The sequence below is a fragment of the Balaenoptera musculus genome, chromosome 3, assembly GCF_009873245.2.
Source record: "Balaenoptera musculus isolate JJ_BM4_2016_0621 chromosome 3, mBalMus1.pri.v3, whole genome shotgun sequence".
In the NCBI taxonomy this organism is placed as follows: domain Eukaryota; kingdom Metazoa; phylum Chordata; class Mammalia; order Artiodactyla; family Balaenopteridae; genus Balaenoptera; species Balaenoptera musculus.
This window is the reverse complement of record NC_045787.1, coordinates 50,791,269-50,813,341: the sequence shown is the minus strand read 5'-3', so window position 1 is coordinate 50,813,341 and position 22,073 is coordinate 50,791,269. Positions and strand designations below refer to the sequence as shown.

The following is a 22,073-nucleotide window of genomic DNA, read 5'->3' as shown; positions in this document are numbered from 1 at the left end:
GTGTGAAACCTGGAAGAGAGTCCTCACCAGAAACCACACCCTGCTGGAACCTTGATTTTGGACTTTCCAGCCTCCGAAACTGTGAGAAAATAAATTTCTGTTGCTTAAGCTACCCAGGATATGGTCTTTTGTTTAATCTTATTACTGTACAGTCTAAACGCATAGTTTGGATGTCAGTATACTTCAAAGTTAAAATAACCAACAACTCCAAAAATGTGCATAAGCCTTATACAAACACAATGCCATATTACTGAAATAAGCATAACAAGGAAGTTAATTCTATGCACCAGTAAATTAGACATGATGGATACTCATTAATTTATTAAGTAGTGTCAAATGGATAAAATGAATCCTTGTTGTGGCGCTGTTGGGACATTTCTGCTGTAATTAATGACAAAAAACACAGCAGGAGCTCCCGAACAGCATTGTAACAAGGATTCATAATATTTAATTTTCCCAAGTAAAATCAAAAGTCACATTTTTTAATGGAATGGTAATATATTCTGTTTAGAAATACCTATGGAACAGGGAAGTTTAGTTCAAGAATTCTTCCGCTAAGTTAAAAAAATATATACTTTAAAAAAGACTCACCCAAGCTTCAGCATATTGATCATGTCAAAGTTCACTACATCAAACACCTTCATTGCTTTATCATCACCCACGGAACAGAACAATGCTCCCTCAGAGCTAATTGCAATACTCTCAATAACTCCTATTTAAATAAATCAAATTAAAACATTCTAGTAAACACCAATGAAATGGACATAATTGAAAGAAAAAATATTTTAAAAGAAACTTTAATCAGTACAGTTTAAAAGAGAGCCAAAAGAAAAAAAAAAAGTGAAATTCTTACCTAGGTGACTGCGAAAATGTTTAACAAATTCAATCCCCTCTTCTACTTTTTTCCAGAATTTAACATGTCCATCATGACTGGCAGTAATAATAAAGTCTGTCCTGCATATATAAAATTGTAGAAGTTAATTTCTAAAACAGATCTATGAATCACTTAGTACTCCCAAAGCAATCATTCACTGAGAATCTTGGACTCTTAAATAACAGGTTAAAAAAAAAAAAACCTTCCTTTATGCAGACCACTATATCACTATATTAGCGTAGACAGAACATTGCAAAATTTGATGCTCTTTTTTGGATATCATAACAGCTTCCGCTGCACTAATTTTAAATCCAAGAGCTAGGATCAGAATTGAGCTAGAACTTGACATTAAAAAAAAAAAAGAAAAAGAAAAAGAAAAGAAAACTCTCACCAGGAACCACTAGATCTTAGGGTCCTTTAATGCTAAAATTACCCTATAGTCAGTCTTCTCACAGGGAAAATGTACTATCTTTCAGAAGTTGATAAATAATTAAATTCCAACATACTACTTACATATACAGCAAAATTCAATGTAAGTTTGTTTCAGATACTATCCAAGGTATTTTGGTTGTTTAAGTATCAAAATCTTGTACAGTATAGCCTCCTCTGTCAGGTATATAAAAATAGAAACCATTTGTTGAAACCTAGTAAATGTCAAGTACTCTACATACATTATCTTAGCTACAACTACCTTTACAGCAACTCTATTAGGGTGAATATTTTTTACCACCTTTTTAAAAATTAGGAAATACTTTTAAAATGTTAAATGTATTTGCCACAGGTCCATAGCTGGAGAGCAGCATTCAATACTGGGTCTGCCTAACTTCAAAATCTAGGTTTCTATAAAATCTTCAAAAATCTTTCTATTACACCCTGCTGACTTAGGTTAAACAAAGAAACTTGGAGTGATAGAATGCTAGTCCTATATGCTGCTTTATACACTGACAACTTTGGACTAGGAAAAAAGAGTTAATATTTGGTTAAAATTATCCCATAAATGAAATATAAAGATATTTAATTTAAATCTTTAACTGTCTCCAAGAGATCAAGAATAGACTGATCCAAAGAGCAACAACTCATCTTCTTCTTTCCATGCTCACTGCCAATATCATCCCAGCCACTATCATATCTCATCTAGGTTTCTGTATTAGCCTCCTAACTGCTCTCTCTGTATCCATTCTTGCTCTATTTGAATCCATTCATCTCACCACAGCCAGAGTGATCTTAAATATATATATATATATATATATATATATATATGCATATATATATATGGTGTTACTCTCCCAATCAGGTTCAAATTCCATATAAGAAATAGAAAACCCTCTGGGGTTTAGTCCTTGCCTTTTTCCTCCAGCCTCATCTGCCATTTAACCCCTCTAAATCTGCTTCCTTATCTGTAAAATGTAGATGATACTACCTTATAAGATTGTTAAGATAAATGAAATAATTTATGAAAAAGCCTTGGCACTGTACCTGGACATAATATGCACTCAACAAAGAGCAGAATATTACTATTATTATTATTATCCTTCTACAAATCCCTATTCAGCTATTTTGAAGGTCCTGTGACATTTCCAGAATGTCTTAGATCTCATCATTTTCCCCATTAGTACTGAAGAGGCCAGCTACCAATTACTTCCATCTTATCTAATAGACTCTTCTTCATGGAAGCTCAGACACTACCTGGACCATCCCCTTTTGGCATTTATCTCCAAAAGACATGTACACAAACCAGGGAATTTTGTCTTAGAGAATGCATTCCTTGTATGATATAGGAAAGACCATGTAGGTCTTTATTTAACATAAACTATTACAAAACCTATGGAATGAAATAGAAATCCTTAATATCATAAAGCTACTTCTACAAATCCATCTCAAAATTGAAGCATTTTAAAAAAGGATAAACTTCTCAGAAAAAAATTAAGATGTGATAGACTTACTTGGTGCACACCACATGGGTGATAACATCTCTATGCATGTAACTGCGCTCATACATGGATGCACTGGGGAGATTATCAAGATAGACTCTTTCAAACTCTAGAACTAAGGAAAAAAAGTAAAGAAAAATATTTTTTAACAACTGGAATGCTATTTTGTATTTTCTTCTCGATTTTAATTTCTCTCAATTCACGTATAATGAAAAAAAAAATCCAGTGTCAGTTATGTCAGTTGTAACTTATTATTTCACAGTACTGAATAGCACCATTATTTAGTCGGTCATAACAGGTTCTCAAGTACTGTATAGACGTTTAACTGTTCCCAGAACTTAAGAATTGAGTGGTTCTGGCTTAATATAAAGGTTCCATTAAAAACCAAAAATCTTAAAGTTTCATGAAAATATCACAACCATATTTCTAACCATGTAGATCCAATTATTAGTGCTCATTTAAATAAGTAATAAGAGGCCAGTGACAATCTAGAATGTCTCAGTTTATCTTGAAGGCAATGATCCTCTTTGAAGTCACTGATACCAGGTTTGAAACAGGTAAACAAGATAAATGCTTAGATTTTTGGAGCTGAGAAAATCCTAGAGAATATCCAGTTGAGTGCTTCTCAAACCTTTCCCAAGGGAAAAACATTTTTAAGAGTGGTAATCTGAGGAAATATTTCATTATATGAGCTATGAAAAATTTTACTAGTAAAAAATGCCATTATACTTGTAACCAACAAAACAATCCATGATGGCCAAACACGCCTATAAAAAGTTCCTAAATTAAGCATGACTGTTTCATGGTTTTTCGTAACTACTATATAGCAGACTCAAAGTTGTATCCAACAAATTACTTTTCCCTTCATTTTTAGTAACAGAACCCCTGTTTTTATATGGGAATATTGACATCCAGCCACAAGATCTTTCTCACCATCTCTGCAATTAGGTGTGACCAAATGCCAATGAGATAAAAGTGAAAGTGTCGTGTAACAGTCAAGAAGTCTCCTTGAAGAGTTGTGCCCTTCTTCCCTTATTCAGTCCTACAGCTGGGAACTGGGAGATAAGCACTGTTAATTCTAACAAACACTAAGGACAAAGATGAGGTCCATACCCTAGTGACGTTTGGGCAGGACGTTGGAAAGAACCTAGGTCCCTTTGGAGCCTCCACACCAATCCTAGATTGTCTACTTTAGGACTTTTATCTTTTTAATGTTACTGTCATATTGAATTTTTCTGTAATATGCAGCTAAATTTAATCCTATCTGATGCATATTCCTTTTGTTGTTTGTTAGTTCACTTGTTGAACAGATATTTATTGAAAACAAACTAGGTTCCAAAAGACATGGACATAAAGAAGAATTAACACATAGTTCCTGTCCTTGAGAAACCATCAGTTTAATTAAACGTAATGCCATATCATCATTTATAGTGTCTTTCTGAAAATGTGTACAAAAGTCCAATGTCCAAAGAACATGTTAAAGGGGATGGTTCCATTTCTAGAAAGTTTTAAACCCCTGTCCTTTTAGATAAAATCTTCAATGGTATTTTTCTAACATTTCAGACGTTTTTAAATTTCAACTTTTTCTTCAAACTGAATACACTACTGACTGGCTTAAATAGAATAAACATCTAATTGTCTCAACTGTATCAAGTTTATAAGCTTTTTGTCTCCTAATGCTAATATCAGCATTTTGATATTTTTGGATTTTTCCATTCCCTCCACTCATTTACACAAAAAAAGGACATGAAATCTAGTGCAAGAAAATAATTACAAGCATAAACATTATAATATTCAATCATTCAATACTTATTGAGTATCTGCTATATGCAAAGCACTGTACCAAGCACTGGAGCAAAACAGGCATGTTCTTTGCACTTATATGTTTACAGTCTTAACAGTGAAGAGAAACATTAATCAGACAATCACATGAATAAATATACAATTAAAAATGTAGCAAGTGTAATGAGGAAACAATTGCTATGGAAACACTTAACAGACAGACTTAGTAGTAAAAAAAAAAGGTAATGCACTTTAAGGGTGTTAATGTACAATGTTCAAAAAAGTAGCTTCTTCAAAATTCGGATACATAAAATTTGAAGGCTACCTATAAATTCAGTGTGATAAACATACCTCAGATTTATGATCAATGTGCTTTAGAAACCTAGCCCAGACTGGAGAAGTCACAGGTTTCCCAGAGACGGTGATAGCTGAGCTGAGTGCTAAAGGTTGAACAATAGTAGGTTAAGTGAAATGGGTGAGGGAAATTATTCCAGGTAGAGACACCATGACAGCCACACAGGCATTCACAGGAGAAAAAGGGCATGCCCAATTCTCAAGTGTTTTAGTATGGCTGGAGCACAGAGTAAGAAGGAACTACAAGGGTTTGGTAGAGGGAAGTAATGGAAATGTGCTGAGGGAGGTAAGGAGAAATCATATCAAGAAGGACCTTGTATGCTATGTTAGGGAGTTTGGACTTTGTTTTGAAAATAATGAGAAATCACTTAAAATTTTTAAGTAGGGAGAGTAATAAAGATTTGAACTTTCAGAAAGATCACATTTTAATGGTCTTACACGTTTAAGGAAAACATTTCAAAGAACTTGAAAAATAAGAAAATTTAATATGTCCCTTTCACCACTGCCCCCCCGCCCTTTTTTGGACCACCCTTTTTAGTTGATAAAATTTTGTCACTAATCCACGTTAGTGGCAAAATGCTTCAGGCCATGGTATCTCACGAGTATGGTTTGAAAACCACAGACCTTGGTTTTTAGATGAAAGGTTTGTGATCCAGGAAACTTATGTAACTATGTCAGAAAACTCATCAGTGGAAGAGTCAGGATTGAAATTACCTTTACCTATTCTTTACCACTCTAAATAGGCACCGTCTGCCCCGGCGGCCCAACACGCTACACCACTCTTGAACTGACAACCTTAAACAGAACCAGTATTCTTATCCACATCTGCTAAACGGGGTTAAAAATTCCAACCTCATACGTCTGCTGTACGGATTAAACGAGAGGCGCCAAACACGTAAGTACCGGCATAAATTAGCTTTGGCATCTATTGTAACAAATCAGAGATTAATTGTGTTAGATATTATCAAAAAGACGCTTTACTCAAATCAAATAACTATTTCGGGAGTAAAGAACGGCCAGAAGTGAGAAGACGACCCTCTGTTCCAAGGGCACAAGTCCTCCGTTTTGGGGTCTGGCTTGAACTCTCCTACTCGGGGGACACAGCATTCCAACCTGCCCTGTGCCTATCTCTGTAGCTACCTTTCCTCTTCTTGACCAGCGTTGCCTCTACAGGTAAGGGCCCAACCCAGCGCTCTTCATTTTCTTCTTCGTTCTCTTGGGCCACAGCCACTACCAGCTCTCCCTCGCCGAGTTCCGTTTTTTCAGGTTCCTCCGGGTCCCGGCGCCTTCTCCTTCTCAGCTGTGACTCGCTGCCACCTTCGGCCGCCATGTTGTCCGAATCGTCAGAAAAGGCGCGACACCCACAGCCCTGCTACCAATCCCGAAGCAGCGGCGCGGCCTGTTTGTCAGCGGCCGAGCAAGTTCCGGGATTGGCTGGGAGCAGAACCAATCAGCAATCAGCGCGCGCGGGTCCTCGGCCGTAGAGCCGCGTCTCCCGTAGGCTGACACGACCTGAAGTCCGGGGCTCTGCTTGGTGGTAAGCGATGCGCCGGGGAGAGCGCCATAACGGTTGAAACTTGCCCCGGGATTGGCAACTCCCAGGATATGGAGCTGCAGCCCCAGTGGTGGGACCCTTACCTCCGAGGAACTGAATATCTAACGTCCAGCCAGGCCTTGAGTCCCGTTCTTTTCCGACTCTAGAATCCCACCTGTTAGGACAGAAAGACACAGGGGTGGGGAATTGAAAGAATTGGTTAACTTGCGGGCTTCCCTTCAGGTGCTCCAAACATGTCTTTTTTCCTGAGCTTCTTGTTTCTTTCACACAGTCTCTGAAGAAGGTAGTGAGCGCTTGTTACTGTGGGGCGTGGGGCGTAGGGGGTGGGGAGGGACGGGGCAGAAAACCAGTCACGGCTGGTAACCTAAGTGGCCCAGGCAGGACCATTCACCCTTCTGCCTTCATTCTGGTCTAGTTTTCCATCTCTTAATGGCCTTCTGGACTTAAGCTCTCTTCTTAAAAAAAAAAAAATTTTTTTTTATTGTGGTCAAAACACAAAATTTACCATTAAAAAAAATTGAGGTATAATTGGCATATGTTATGTTAGTTTTAGGTGTACAGCATAATGATTCAATATTTGTATGTATTGCGAAACGATCACCACAGTTAGTCTGGTTAACATCCATTACTATACATAGTTACAGAATTGTTTTTTTCCCCCGTGGTGAGAAATTTTTAAGTCTCCTCTCTTATCAACTTGCAATTATGCAATACATGTTTTTCCTTTTCAGTATTTTTTTAAATAATTTTTTAAAAATTTATTTTTATTTATTTATGGCTGTGTTAGGTCTTCGTTTCTGTGCGAGGGCTTTCTCTAGTTGTGGCGAGCGGGGGCCACTCTTCATCGCGGTGCGCGGGCCTCTCACTATCGCGGCCTCTCCCGTTGCGGAGCACAGGCTCCAGACGCGCAGGCTCAGTAGTTGCGGCTCACGGGCCCAGTTGCTCCACGGCATGTGGGATCTTCCCAGACCAGGGCACGAACCCGTGTCCCCTGCACTAGCAGGCAGATTCTCAACCACTGCGCCACCAGGGAAGCCCTGCAATACATTATTATTAACCGTAGTCACCATGCTGTACTCTATATTCCCGTGACTTACTTCTTTTACGTTTGTACCTTTCAACCCTCTTCACCCCTTCGCCCCCACCCCTGCCATCTTCGGCAACCACCACCAATCTGTTCTCTGTATCTGTGAGCTTGGCTTTTTTGTTTTTATTATTATTTTTAGGTTCCCCATGTAAGTGAGATCATGTGGTATGTCTTTCTCTGTCTTAATTATTTCACCTAGCATAACACCTCCAAGGTCCATCCATATTGTTGCAAGTGACAAGATTTCATTCCTTTTTATGGCTGGATAAAATTTACCTATCCATTTGTTATCTGTCTATATTACATTTTCTTTATTCATCAGTTGATGGACGCTTAGGTTGTTTCCATATCTTGGCTATTGTAAATAATGCTGCAATGAACATGGGACTGCATGTTTCTTTTTGAATTAGTGTTTTTGTTTTCTTTGGCTAAACACCCAGAAGTGGAATTGCTGGATCATATGGTAGTTCTATTTTTACCTTTTTGAAGAATCTTCATTAATTTCCCATAGTGGCCACACAATTTACATTTTCACTAGCAGTGAACAGGGGATCCCTTTTTTTCCACATCCTGGCCAACACTTGTTTTTTCTTATCTTTTTGATAATTGCCGTTCTAACAGGTATGAAGTGATATCTCATTGTGGTTTTGATTTGCATTTACTTGATGGTGTTGAGTACCTTTTCACATAACTGTTGGCCATCTGTATGTCTTCTTTGCAACAATGTCTGTTTAGATCTTTTCATTTTTAAATAAGATTGCTTTTTGGTATTGAGTTGTATGAGTTCTTTATGCATTTGGGTAGTAACCTCCTATCAGATATATCATTTGCAAATATTTTCTCACATTCAGTAGGTTGCCTTTTCATTTTCTTAATAGTTTCCTTTGCTGTGCAGAGGCTTTATAGTTTGATACAGTCCTACTTGTTTATTTTTGCTTTTCTTGCCAAACCCCCAAAATCATTACCAAGACCGATGTCAAGGAGCTTACCACTTATGTTTTCTTCTAGGAGTCTTGTGGTTTTAAGTCTTACATTCAAGTCTTTTAACCATTTGGAGTTAATTTTTGTGTATGGTGTAAGATAGTGATCCAGTTTCATTCTGTCCAGTTTTCCCAACACCATTTATTGAGAAGACTGTCCTTTTCCCATCATGTATTCTTGGCTCATTTGTCATAAATTATTTGACCATATATGTGTGGGTTTATTTCAGGGCTCTTTATTCTGTTTTGTTGATCTATGTGTAAAAGTTACAATCTTAATCTCTTCCTTTTTATCCAATAAATGTAACTTGTCAAATGCCCTCCATAAAACACTGCTTCCAAAAGCCTACTGAAAGCCTTCTGGTTGCCTATTTCAAACCAGATAAGTCTCTTCTTTACTTTTGCTTTGAGGTGGATCCCAGATACAGGGAAGTAACTGCCCATAGGAAATACTTCTTAAAGGTTTTTTTTTTTTCCTTAAATTTTAAAGGTTCCCATTATTTGACATGTCCTACCTTGCAAGTCTCATTTCTTCTCTGTCTTCTGCTCTAATCAGACCAGTTTCTTTTGTGTCTCACAAATTTTACATGCTCATACTTGCCTCCAATCTTGTTTCTAATGCCTTGAGAGCATCTCCACAGCAAATCTAGCCTTCACCTTTACAGCTTGTCATAATCATTATCATTCTAGGGAGTTAGTACTGTGTACTGAGCACTGTACTAAGCCATTCGTTCTTACAGGTAGATTTCTTTGATCTTCTCTATTGTGAATTCTGAAAGCACTTGCAGTCTTTGTTGTATAATTTACCACATCATAGCACTTCTAACTACCTGAAATCGTATCAGGTATTTAGTTGTCCATTTGTTTATATTGTCTCTCTTCAGTGAAAATGTATGCTCCATGAGGACAGAGACTTTTTCACCTACACAGCTAGAGCCATAGTGTCTGACAAAGGGCACACATTAAGATAATGTGTTGGATAAATGAATACAGGTTAGAATTACATGGGTACTTTCTGTTACTTGATTTCATGTATATTACTCTTTTTCCAATGATAGTATGAGGTTCTTTAATTAGTATTAGGTCTTGGTGTTAGATCTTTTAAGTTTGTATGCCATAGTATCCCTAAATATAGCACTATTGTTCTTTAGTAAATGATTCGAAATTGTAGTACCAACTGGGGATCTCAAAAGATTGACTTGTTCTCTTTACAGAAAGGTAGATTTAAGGGTACAAATTGTGGGGAAAGGATAAATTTAAACCCTTAAGCGATTTTATTTATTTGTATTCTAATGCTACACTGAGCTGCACATTCAGCTAACTTGTTGAATATCTATATACACATACACACACACACAGACTTTCACATTTTGCATACTGATAATGTATTTTATTGGTTAGTATTCTAAAAGCAGGGAAAGTTCAATTTGCACTTAATTTCTAAATTAAGGTATATTTAAAACAAATATTTATATAATGTTAGAATATTTTTAAGCAAAGAAGTCAAAAATTGTTAATGACTGCTTATGGCTTTGTGAACTTAACTATATCTTTTGTGTGTAGCAAGGAAGATGTTTAGTGTAAACAGTTTTGGATATGGCATAAGTTACTTAACCAGCTTTCTACTAGTTGACATTCAGTATTGGCTATTAACATTAATATTAATGTTAATAGCCAATACTGATATAGTTCTTTATATGCTAGGCACAGTTCTAAGAGCTTTACGTATATTAACTCATTTAATTGTCATAACAATCCTATAGAGTAAGTCATATTATCTTCATTTTACAGATAAGGAAACCAAGGCACAGATAGTTTAAGTGACTTGTCCAAGGTCATACAGCTTGTAAGTATTGAAGCCAGAATTTAAACCAAGACAGTCTGATTGAAGAGTTCACTCCCATAAAGTTTTTTTATAGATAATGTTGCAGCAAGCATACCTGTGTAGACTTATGCAAATGTATCTATCTGTAGGATTATTCCTAGGAGTAGAATTTCTGGGTCAAAAGATAAATGCATTTAAAATTTTGATGGATATTGCTAATTATCCTACAAAGGGATTGGTCTACAAACAGTGCATGCCTTTTGTTCTACACTCTTGCCAATATTGTTTTTTTTTTTTTTTTTAAACATCTTTATTGAAGTATAATTGCCTTACAATAGTGTGTTAGCTTCTGCTTTATAACAAAGTGAATCAGTTATACATATACAATATGTTCCCATTTCTCTTCCCTCTTGCATCTCCCTCCCTCCCACCCTCCCCAGCCAATATTGTTTTTTATTAATTTTTCCATTATTGCTAGTCTGAATGAAAAATAACTTTTGTTTAATTTGCATTTTTATGACTTATGAGTAAGGATAAGTGCATTTTTCTATATTCAAAAGGTAATTCCGTTTTTTTTTAATTCCCCATTTGTGTTCTTTACTCATTTCTATTAGATTGTTTTTATTGTTTGCCTTTTTATTGCAAATACAATACAGATGTGAAAAACCCCACACAAAATAAATATAAAGTTTATAAATTGTTATAAGACGAACACCTTTATCACCATGCACATTAAGAAATAAAATTTTGAAAATCACTTTGGAAGTCTCTCCATTTGACCCATCCCAATCAGAGGTCCCCATCTCCTTTTACCTCCTCTCTCCCTCCCTCCAAAAGTATTGGGTTGGCCAAAAGATTTGTTAGGTTTTTTCGCTACGATGGCCCTACTAACGCTTAGTTGTCTTTAACTTCATTTGAAACAATTTTGTTAGATTGTATTGTGACAGCTGTCATATCTGCGTGCATTTAAAAAAAAACTTAACAAAATTGGTGAATTTTTGTGTAGCTATTTTAATATTGAAGATGGAAGAAAAAAAGCAACATTTTTGCATATCATGCTTTATTATTTCAAGAAAGGTAAAAACGCAACTGAAACACAGAAAAAGATTTGTGCAGTGTATGGAGAAGGTGCTGTGACTGATCGAACATGTCCAAAGTGGTTTGTAAAGTTTCATGCTGGAGATTTCTCGCTGGACGATGTTTCACAGTCGGGTAGACCAGTTGAAGTTGATAGCAATCAAATTGAGACATTGAGAACAATCAACGTCATACCACGCAGGAGACAGATGACCTACTCAAAATATCCAAATCAAGCATTGAAAATAATTTGCACCAGCTTGGTTATGTTAATTGCTTTGATGTTTGGGTTCCACATAAGTTAAGCGAAAAAAACCTTCTTGACCGTATTTCCCCATGCGATTCCCTACTTAAACATAATGAAAACGTTCTGTTTTTAAAACAAATTGTGACAGGTGATGAAAAGTGGATACTGTACAAAATGTGTAACGGAAGAGATGGTGGGGCAAGTTAAATGAACCACCACCAACCACACCAAAGGCTGATCTTCATCCAGAGAAGGTGATGTTGTGTATTTGGTGGGATTGGAAGGGAGTCCTCTATTATGAGCTCCTTCCAGAAAACCAAACAATTAATTCCAGCAAGTACTGCTCCCAATTAGACCAACTGAAAGCAGCACTCGACAAAAAGTGTCCGGAATTAGTCAACAGAAAATGCATAACCTTCCATCAGGATAACACAAGACCGTATGTTTCTTTGATGACCAGGCAAAAACTGTTACAGCTTGGCTGGAAAGTTGAGATTCATCTGCCATATTCACCAGACGTTGCACCTTCAGATTTCCATTTATTTCGGTCTTTACAAAATTCTCTTAATGGGAAAAATTTCAATTCCCTGGAAGACTGTAAAGGCACCTGGAACAGTTCTTTGCTCAAAAAGGTAAAAAGTTTTGGGAAGATGGAATTATGAAGTTGCCTGAAAAATGGCAGAGGGTAGTGGAACAAAAGGGTGAATATGTTGTTCAATAAAGTTCTTGGTAAAAGGGAAAAATGTGTCTTTTGTTTTTACTTAAAAACCAAAGGAACTTTTTGGCCAACCCAATAATTAATAGCCTGACTTTATAGTGATCACTTTTTTAGTTTTTTTTTTTTCTTTTATGATTGGTTGTTGGTTTTTTCTTATTAATTTGTGGGCATTCATTATTCATTAAGGAAATTAGGTCTTGAGTGCCAAGTATATTACAAATTTCTTTCTTAAGTTTTTGGGTTTTAAATTTTAACTTTTTAATGATATCTTTGTCCATTCGGAATTTTAAAAATTTTATACAGTGATTTTACTTAGTTTTGTCTAGAAAGGCCTTTCCTAATCCAAGATCTAAAAAATGTTTTCTCCCTGTTCTTTTTTTATGGTTTGGATTTTTTGAGGGATGGAGGAGTAGTATAAAGATTGAGACGTATATCTAGGCTTATTTTTCCCCACAAATACTATGCGTTTGTTAAAAAGAATGAGGGAGGTGTGTATGGGCCAAAATATACCTGAAAAAAAAAAAGCAGTATATATCATAGGTCTGTAAATGTATGACTCTAGAAAGGCTTTGTATTGTCTTTCATTGTTCAATTGCCTATCTATGTGCTGATTGAACACTATCATAATTAGTATAGTTTTTAAATAAGTTTAACATGTGGTAAGGCAAGTCTTCCCATCTTAATCTTTATGAGGGTCTTGGCTGTTTTTGGTCATTTGCACGTCCATATGAATTAGAATTAGTTTGTCAAGTGCCACAAAAACTTAGAATTTTGAAATAAGATTGAATAGATCAACTTGGGAGGAATTTACATCTTTACAATATGGAGTCCTCCAATCTATGACATATCTATTTACGTTTTTAAAAACTCTCTGTTGATAAGTCATAGATTAAGCAATATAAAATTTAAGTTTCATGTGAAAGAAGTATTTTTGGGGGGTGGGTTATTCTGGTTTGCATTTGGTGTTGTGGGATAGACATCCTCATTGTTTTTTATTGCTCTGTCCACCTCCTTAAAGTTACCCAACATTGAATCTTATGCCATCAGACTGTACCACCAATCATTTCTCCTTGCAGCAGTTATCTAGCAGGATTATGTCAGGCTCCTTCATTCCTTGAAGATTTTTAGCTCCTCTCCTGCAATACCGTTGTAATACTGTCACCCTCTCCAGCAATACTGTCATAATTCTTGGTGATTTTAATATCCATATAGATGATCTTTCAAATAACCTGGCCTCTCTTTTTCTTGACCTCCTTTTCTCCAGTGGTTATATTCTCCATCTTAGCTACTCACTCCTCTGGTCATACCTGAGAGACTTTGTCATTCTTTCACTTTGTCTCTGTCTTCACCTATGCTGTTAAACTATAGAGGAAAACACACAACCATGTTCTACTTTCACTTTAAATTCATGACTACTAATCTCAAGTGGGCGTTTAATGTTATCTAGTAATCCTACTATTTTACCCTCTTCCACTCTCTTATATATCTATTTTATACATTTTTTTTGTTCTTAAATCTCCAATGCTTTTTCCCCATCTTCATTTATAGCTGATGACTTTAGTTACCATTTCATTAATAAAAGAGAAGCAATCCAAGTAGAACTTGCACAAGCTCCTACCAACACATTTATTCACCTACCTGTCTGTATCTGTGCCCCTAATATTCTGCCTACCTTCCCATTGAAATGGATGAACTGTATGTATATCTATCTTAAGCCAACCCCTCTACTCGTGTATTAGATCTAATTCTTCTCTTTCCTCTTCTTTTCTCTTCAAACATCAGCAATGTTTGCTTCTCTTACTGTATCATATAAAGATGCTGTATTTCCTCCTAACTTAAAAAAAGAAAAGAAAAAACTCCACCCCATATCTCACTACAGCTGGTACCCTCACTTCTTCTCCTTCCCTTTAGAGAAAAAAATTCTTGAAAATGTTTTATGTACTGGATATGTCCAATTCTTTTTGCCTTCTAGTCTCTCTTGAGTCTACTTCAGTGAGGCTTTCACTTCCACCATTCTCCTGAATCTACTGTTATGAAGGTTAACAATGACCTCCATTTTTGTTATTTACTTTAATGAAATTGTGTGACAAGTTACTCCAAAACTTATGTAATAGGAGTGGGGTGGGCGTGCAGCCATTGGGGCACGACTCTTAGCATGGCGGTTAGAGGTCCTGCTCCAGCAATGGTCAGTCTTGCAGTGGTCCTCACGGCAGAGAGTACAGTGCGAGGAGGACTGTGGGCTTCTCCCCAGACCCTCGGGCCTCAGGCTGGTGGGTGAGCTGGGGGGCCCAGGGACAGGCTAAGGGCTGTGTCCCATTGAGCTCCAGAGCCCTCGCCCTGGCCACCCACTGGCCGGGCCCAGGCCTTGAAGCAGCAGTGAACCTCTGCCCTATCCCTACCTCCTCGACCTAATGGTGGTGGCAGTCTCCATGGGTCACGGTCCGAGGAACCTGATTTGGATATCCTGAGGAGCCTGAGGGCAGGTTGGGTACTGGGCGCCTTGCTCCCTCAGTGATGATGGCTGGGCAGGGTCTGGGAACCTGGCCCTGAGGGCGCCGCCAGCTGAGATCTGTCTTTTCAGCCAGGCCTGGGCACTGGCAGGAGGGCCCAGACTGGGTGCAGGATGGACGCTCCTGGGCAGGATAACTGGCCTGCTCCTGGGCAGGATTCACAGGATACACGCCCCCACACAGGGGGCAGGATAACCCCCTTCTCTTAGCCAGGGCCTGGACCTCGGAGGGTGAAAGTTGAGCCTTGGGACCTTGCCCTCTCTTGTCAGAACAGAGAATAACGTTTGTTTTGTTGGAGGTTTACGGGAACATTGTGACCTGACCTCAAGAACAAAGGACCTGACTTGAAGAAGTTTGCAACAACTAACCACGCCCATCCCTCACCTTTCCTATAAAAGGGCTTTCCTGAAACTTTTCAGGGAGTTCCGGGTTTTTAAGGATAAGCCACCAGTCTCCTTGCATGGCCCCACAATAAACCTTTCTCTGCTCCAAACTCTGACGTTTTGGTATTGTTTGGCCTCACTGTGTGTCGGGCACACAGACTTGCATTCATTAACAGAGATGTAAAACAACCATTTATTGTGTTCAGTGATTCTTGCATCAGGAGTTCAGACAGGACATAGGAGGGACAGCTTGTCTCTGCTCCACAATGTCTGGGTTCATATCTAGAAGACTCAAAGCCTGGGGGCTGAATCATCAGAAAATTTGTTCACACGTGTGTCTGATGGTTGATGCTAGCTTTTGGCTGGGAACCGCAGTTCCTTTCAGTGTGGGCTTCTCCAAGTGGTCCCTTTATTTGTGCTAGTTTGGGCTTCCTTATAGGATGGCTGGGTTGCAAGTGTGAGTATTCTGAGAGAGAGACAGATGTAAGCCTTTTATGACTTAGTCTTGGAAGTCATGTGACATCACTTTCATTGTATTCTATTCATATAAGTAGTGAGAAAGTCATACTCAGGTTCAAGGTGGAGGGTAAAGAGGCTCTGCCTCTAGTTGGGGAGTGACAACCTGAAATATTGCTGACTATTTTTGGAAAATACAGTCCCTTATCCATATTGCCAAGTAAATTGTCAATTCTCTGTTTTTATCTTATTTGACCTATCACTAGTAGTTGATAGTTCATCACTCCTTCCTTGAGCACTGATCTTGGATTTCAGGATATCATACTCTTTTTTTCCTTTTACCTTACGCGTCACTCCTTCTCAGACTATTTAGGTCACTCCTTCTCAGACTATTTCCTCATCTCTTCAGTCTCTCCAGGTCTGGAACTCTTCTCATTTCTATCTGTACACTCTTCCTTTTCTGATCTCACCTAGCCTCATGGCTTTAAATATCTGTGTGGGGATGACTCTCAAATTCTAGCTCGAAACTTTCCCATGAACTGCAAACATGTATATCCAGTTGCCTAAATAGCAGCTCCACTAATAGACACCTTAAATTTAGCACATCCTGAACTGGATTCTTAATTAGCATCACCTCATGCCTTGCTGAATCTGTTTCTTCTATCATCTTCCCCATCTCAGTAACTGGCAACTCCATCTTTCCAATTGCTTAGGCCCAAACTTTTAAAATAATAATTGATTCATCTCTTTCTTTGACACTCTATAAACAGACTGTTAGGAAATCCTTTTGGCTCTATCTTGGAAATATATTTAGAATTGGACATTTTGTACTCTCTCAATATTATCCTGGTCCCCATCTTACTTGGATCATTGCAGTAACTTTCTAACTGGTTTTCCTACTTCTCTCCTTACTGGCTGTAGTTATCCAGAGTTATAATGTTAAAATACAATTCAAATCATGTCATCCCTCTGTTCAAAACCCTCTAATCACTTAACATCCCAGCCTATGTCGTTAAAATGACTTGCAAAGCCCACATGATCTCATCCTTATTATCTCTCTGACTTCATCTTGTATTCTCTGCCTTACTCTGCTCTAATCACAGTGGCTACTTTACTGCTTTAGGACACAGCAGTCATGTTCCTTCCCCAAGGCCTTTGTACTTACATTTCCCTCTGCCTGGAGCCTCTTTCCCTAAATATCCACATGTCTTACTTCCTTCTCTCCTTCATGTTTTTGCTAAGTTGTCAACCTCTCATTGACCTTATATGACCACCTTATGTAAAATTACATTGCCTCTGTCTGAGCACTCCCTGTGTTTCTTCCTTGTCTTGCTTTTCTTCATTGTACTTACAAATTATTTGATATGCAACACTATATTTTTAAAATCTTTTTATTTATAGCTTCTTTATATTTGTTTTAATCTTTTTAGTTTATTCTGTTTTCCTCACCTAGAATGTAAGCTCCATGGTTGGAGGAATTTTTGCCTATTTTCTTCACTGTTACATCATTAGCTCCTAGGTGAGTATCTGACAGGTAATGGGTATTCAACAAATATTATTAAATGAATATTTTTTACTTTAGTTTTTCTTACAAGGCTAAGAAAATCACAAGGCACATGTCAGTGAATCAGCAACATCTAGATCCAGATAGTACTACAGATGTGGAAGATGTTACAGATGCTGAAGAAGAACTTATTAAAAAATGTGAAGAAATGTGGAAAGATATGGAAGAAGTAAGTATCAAGACATAAAAGTGATATCCCAATTACTTACTATAAGATTGAATTCCATTTCAATAATAGACTTAGGAAAGAAATAATTATGCTGGATTCTGAAAGCCATTATATGATAAATAGTTATATATTTTTTAGACCTATAAGCATTCATTTAAGAAACTTTATACTAGGTGAGCTGTAGAAAGAGAAAAAATTATGGCAGTCCCTACCCTGAAGGAGATTATCATCTAATGGAGGCAATAACAAATTATATTAGAAGTGTGGTGGTAAAGTTCAAAGACTATACTTAGGAGGAGTACTAAGCCTAGACTGAAGGGGCCAAAGATAGCTTTCTTAAAGAGGAAATAACTGAATTCATTTCTAAAGAATAAATAGGAGTTAGCCTGTGAAAGTGGAAGAGGTATACAAAGCAGAAAGAACAAAATATTTAAATGTTGGGAGAGTTTAGAGAACTCTAAGTAGAATAAAAGGATTATAAACATGAAGTGACCTGATGAGATATCTTGATTGAGAAAATAACTGGTGGTTTTGAAGAAGATGGAATGCAGAAGAGTGAGACTATACAAAGAAAGAATATTTAGGAGTCTCTAGTAGTAGTCCTGTAAGAAGTACTGAAGCCTAAGTCTTGTCATTGCAAATAGAAAAATGGATTCAAGAGATGCTAAGAAGTTTGGACCAAAAGGACCTGGAGGTTAATTGTTGTGAAATGGGGAGGGGGAATTACACATATTTTCAGGTTCCTGGTTTGGGCTATTGAGTGGTTGGTGAGGTTATTTCCCAAGATAGAGAATATAAAGGGGGAGAACACATACTTATGGAGTTTGAGTGAAAATATGAATTAATTTAGAAAATGTTGTGTTTGAAGTATATGTACATTTTCTGAGTTACTGGGGTAGAATCACTTCTGGTGCACTATAGTATGCTGGTAAAAATTTGTTTTACTTAAAATAGTGTAATGTATAATATAGGCCACAGACGTTTTTTTACATCCTATTCTTCCCAGTAAGGTTTCAGATTAAGGCAGGTTAGTGGGGGTTGTTTCTTTTAAAAAAAATTTTTTTTTTAACATATATCCTTGCTACTCTGTATCGTTACTGTATTTTCAAGATAATTTGTATTGCTTTTGAAATTTTTTCAATATAGAAATTTGAATTAAAAAAACTGAAAATTTTTTTTGATGGGAAAATACTGCACCTTGAAATAAGCACAAATAAAATTTAAATTGCCCATATTTTTACTCAGATATAATCACTATTAACAATTATGGATTTTTTTTTTTTAATGGCATAGTAGCAATGTCTCCTGATGGCTTTATTTTCTTATGATCTTAACTATCTTCTTACCTCTTTTGTTATCTTTCTGTAGTGTTTGCCACCTTGTTCTTTTATTTCCCATTTTTCCATTATCTAGTTTCTAATTCACCCTAGCTATTAATTTTTGTTTTTGTTTTTCTTATGCTCATCTTTTCATTCTGTGTTGAGTTAAGCATCCACTTGTACTTTTGATGTGTTCACGTTGGGTCCTATTTGGCTGCCTTCCTGATCCTCTTGCTTAGGAAGTAAAGAATTTAAACAAACTCTTCTCGTATATCAGATATTTGTATATTGTTTTAGAGGAATATTACATTGGTATAAAAGGACAAGGAAAAGGAATTGTTTGTGGTGTATAGTGTGTGACTTGCTTTTCTTTACTTTTTAAATCAAGTGTCAGAACAAATTATCGCTTGTTGGAACTGAGACACTCACTGATTCAAATGCTCAGGTATGATTCTTTTTGTTTTTCCGAAAAGTAGGTAAGTGGAATTTATTGTTTTAGATAAGATGTGTGTCATCTATATTTATGCCAAGTATAATAGCTTTGTTAAACCTGTATGCTTAATGATTTGGAAAATTTTCTACTCTTTCTGATTTAAGAGGAGTATTCTAAAAACTTTTTGAATAATCTGTTATAAATATATTCTTTATTATTTATCTTTTAACAACTACACATACATTCAACTTTGAGTGAATTGCTCATTGTCTGCTATTATGATACCGTGTTAAAAATTAGAACAAAGACTGTCCTACTTTGTGTTAGGTGCAGTAGCCACAGTTATTTTACTGTCTGTGTGGAATCTTAACTGATTTTACCCTAAGCTTAATAAAAGGATTAAAATATTCATTTCAAAATGCAAAGACCTATGGAATTGGTTTAGAGATACACCAGTGGTTCAGTGCAACAGATTAAGAATTTAAAATATGACAAAGATGATAGTTCCAATCTTTGGGAAAGGGATGAATTAGTTAATAAATGATAGTGGTACAACTGTATATCCATCTGGGAGAAAATAAAATTGGACTTCTATCTTTCATTATATAAACATAAATTCTGGATGAATTGCTATGAAAATCTTACAAGAAAAGCTGGAGACTATTTGTGCAATCTAGTTAGAGACCAGGGGAAAATGTCTTGGCTGATAATAGAAATTTAGACACAGTAAAAGAAAACTTAGATACATTTGACCATAAAAAAAGTTAAAAATGTTTTAGTGATAAAAATTCTAAGAACAGATTTAAATATACAAATAATTCCAATGAAAGTTCTCCAAAACTAGTGGGAGCATGTCAGAAGACATCGGAACCAATTGAAGGCACTTGGCTGTCCAAATTTAGTATCATGTGAGCATTAAAAGAAATAATGGCTTCAACTGATTATAATGATGTGAAAATATAAAAATCTATGAGCATAATGATACTCAGTAATAAATGAGAATGAGAGAGAAAGAGGAAAAAACTAATTTGTCACTTTTGGAAGTGCCTATTACACCAGATCTTTAAAAATTGGTGATAAAAAATTAAGCCATCTTTTATAAAAAGCTTTTTATCCATCAATAAATAAATAGTGTTCTTTTGTACAGGGTAAAACTGAATATTTTATTTGGAAAAATATTGTACAATAAATAAATAATTATCTGGTTTCCTTGGGAAATGTGGTCCTTATGTTGTAGAAATTGAGACCTACTGAATCAGAGTCACTAGGGATGAAGCCTGTAAGTTTCCTGAATGATTTTCAGGCAGTAAGCCAAACACTTGGTTTTGAGGAAAGTGCTTATGTAGTTGTAGATAATCAGTATCCTGAGATAGTCAAAAATAACATTATCTAAAGAATCCACAAAATGTCTTTTCCTATTTTGTTAGAGATCCCTAATATTCCTCCCAGGTTTGATGATTCTCTAGGAACACTCACAGTACTCATAGTCATACTCATGGCCGGGATTTATTGCACTGAAATGATACGGAGTAAAATCAGCAAAGGGAAAAGAAACATGGGTTGAAGTTCAGAGGAAACCAGGCACAAGCTTTCAGGAGCCTTTCCCAGTGGAGTCACACAAGACGTGCTTAATTACCCCAATGAGTTGTGACAATGAGTGTGAAATGTTATCTACCAGGGAACCTCATTAGAGACTCAGAGCCCAAAGTTTTTTGTGGGGGGTAGTCACATAGGCACCCCTTGCCTAGCAGTTATCAAAATACCAGACTCTCAGGAGGAAAGCAGGTGTTTAGCATAAATTGTATTTTCTCACACTTTAGGCACAGAGAGCCACTCTTGTGAGTTAGGTTGGTGGGAACCTTCTGAAGCCAGATGCCAGCCAAGGGCCAACCTTCCAAGCAGGCCTTTAAGCATAATTTCAGGCTTGCTTTGTTAACTCTTTTTGGCATATCTGTTAACTTCCAAACTTCAATATTAAAACTCAATCCATTTTCCAAAGCAAGAAGTTAGATATTTAAATGAGAAAATGGCAGGATTTCTCAAATATGTGTGTTTAAATCACTTTAGAAATACTACTGTTATTTTGTTTTTCAGAAAGGGTTTAATTTTATATAAGTATCAGAAATAATTTGGGTGTTTGCTTTAGCTGGGCTTTAAAAGGTAAGAGCTGAGTTTCGTCAGTATAGTATGAGGTTAAATTACAGTTTTTTAATAGGTTCAAAGATAAGTATCAGTAATTTTATATATTTCAATCTAATATGTTCAGGAAAAGTGATATAGACACCTTATCATTATGATAGTTTTGCCTAGTTTAAATAGTACTTTTTAAGTATTTGTTATCCTTTTCTAGTAGTAATAATAATAATAATTAACATTTATAAATCACTTTATAGTTCACAAAAAACTTTTTTACATTCTTATTTAATTATCTCTAAGAAAATAATGTTAAACTCTTTTTTGGTAAAAATTTTAATACCTGTAAATGCATTTTTATATAATTATATAAATCTTTCAAAGAGACTAGGATTTTCTTCTCTGACTGTTCAACAGCCAGCGTTATGATCCAGAGCAGGGTCTTTGAGCTCCCCGCTCTGCATCATAAAAATTTGTTAAAAAAGAGTACTTGGTGTCCTTTTAGTATAAATATTACAGGAATACCTATTGCATTTTTGAAGTGTGAATTTTTGATCTGTTTGTCTATGTATAAAAATTATATAGAGGAGATAAAAAATGTTCTGAAATTTAAGCATGCGTAAGTTTTAATTTTATGGTCTAATCAGGCAAGAGATTTATCACAGATTTATAATTA

At 36.3% G+C, this 22,073-nt stretch overlaps 2 protein-coding genes across 5 annotated transcripts in view; one reads left to right on the top strand and one right to left on the bottom strand.

The window, feature by feature from the left end:
- The window catches only part of PPWD1 (peptidylprolyl isomerase domain and WD repeat containing 1), a 28,071-nt gene extending 21,789 nt beyond the window's left edge, over nt 1-6,282 (bottom strand). The window contains exons 1-4 of one of the 2 annotated variants that reach the window (XM_036848588.1): nt 6,082-6,282; nt 2,818-2,920; nt 854-954; nt 592-712 (exon numbers count right to left, since the gene is read on the bottom strand). In XM_036848588.1, coding sequence (XP_036704483.1) covers nt 592-712; nt 854-954; nt 2,818-2,920; nt 6,082-6,271 — 515 coding nt within the window. In that variant the 5' untranslated portion in view covers nt 6,272-6,282. Of the gene's footprint in view, nt 1-591; nt 713-853; nt 955-1,387; nt 1,481-2,817; nt 2,921-6,081 lie in introns of those variants that run through there. The other variant, XM_036848589.1, reaches the window with a different exon arrangement.
- Nucleotides 6,283-6,411: 129 nt separating this feature from the next.
- The window catches only part of CENPK (centromere protein K), a 37,666-nt gene continuing 22,004 nt past the window's right edge, over nt 6,412-22,073 (top strand). The window contains exons 1-4 of one of the 3 annotated variants that reach the window (XM_036847792.1): nt 6,412-6,478; nt 10,355-10,409; nt 17,362-17,512; nt 19,220-19,276. In XM_036847792.1, the coding sequence (XP_036703687.1) occupies nt 17,396-17,512; nt 19,220-19,276 (174 nt within the window). In that variant the 5' untranslated portion in view covers nt 6,412-6,478; nt 10,355-10,409; nt 17,362-17,395. Of the gene's footprint in view, nt 6,479-9,220; nt 9,232-10,354; nt 10,410-17,232; nt 17,299-17,361; nt 17,513-19,219; nt 19,277-22,073 lie in introns of those variants that run through there. The other 2 variants (XM_036847794.1, XM_036847793.1) reach the window with 2 other exon arrangements.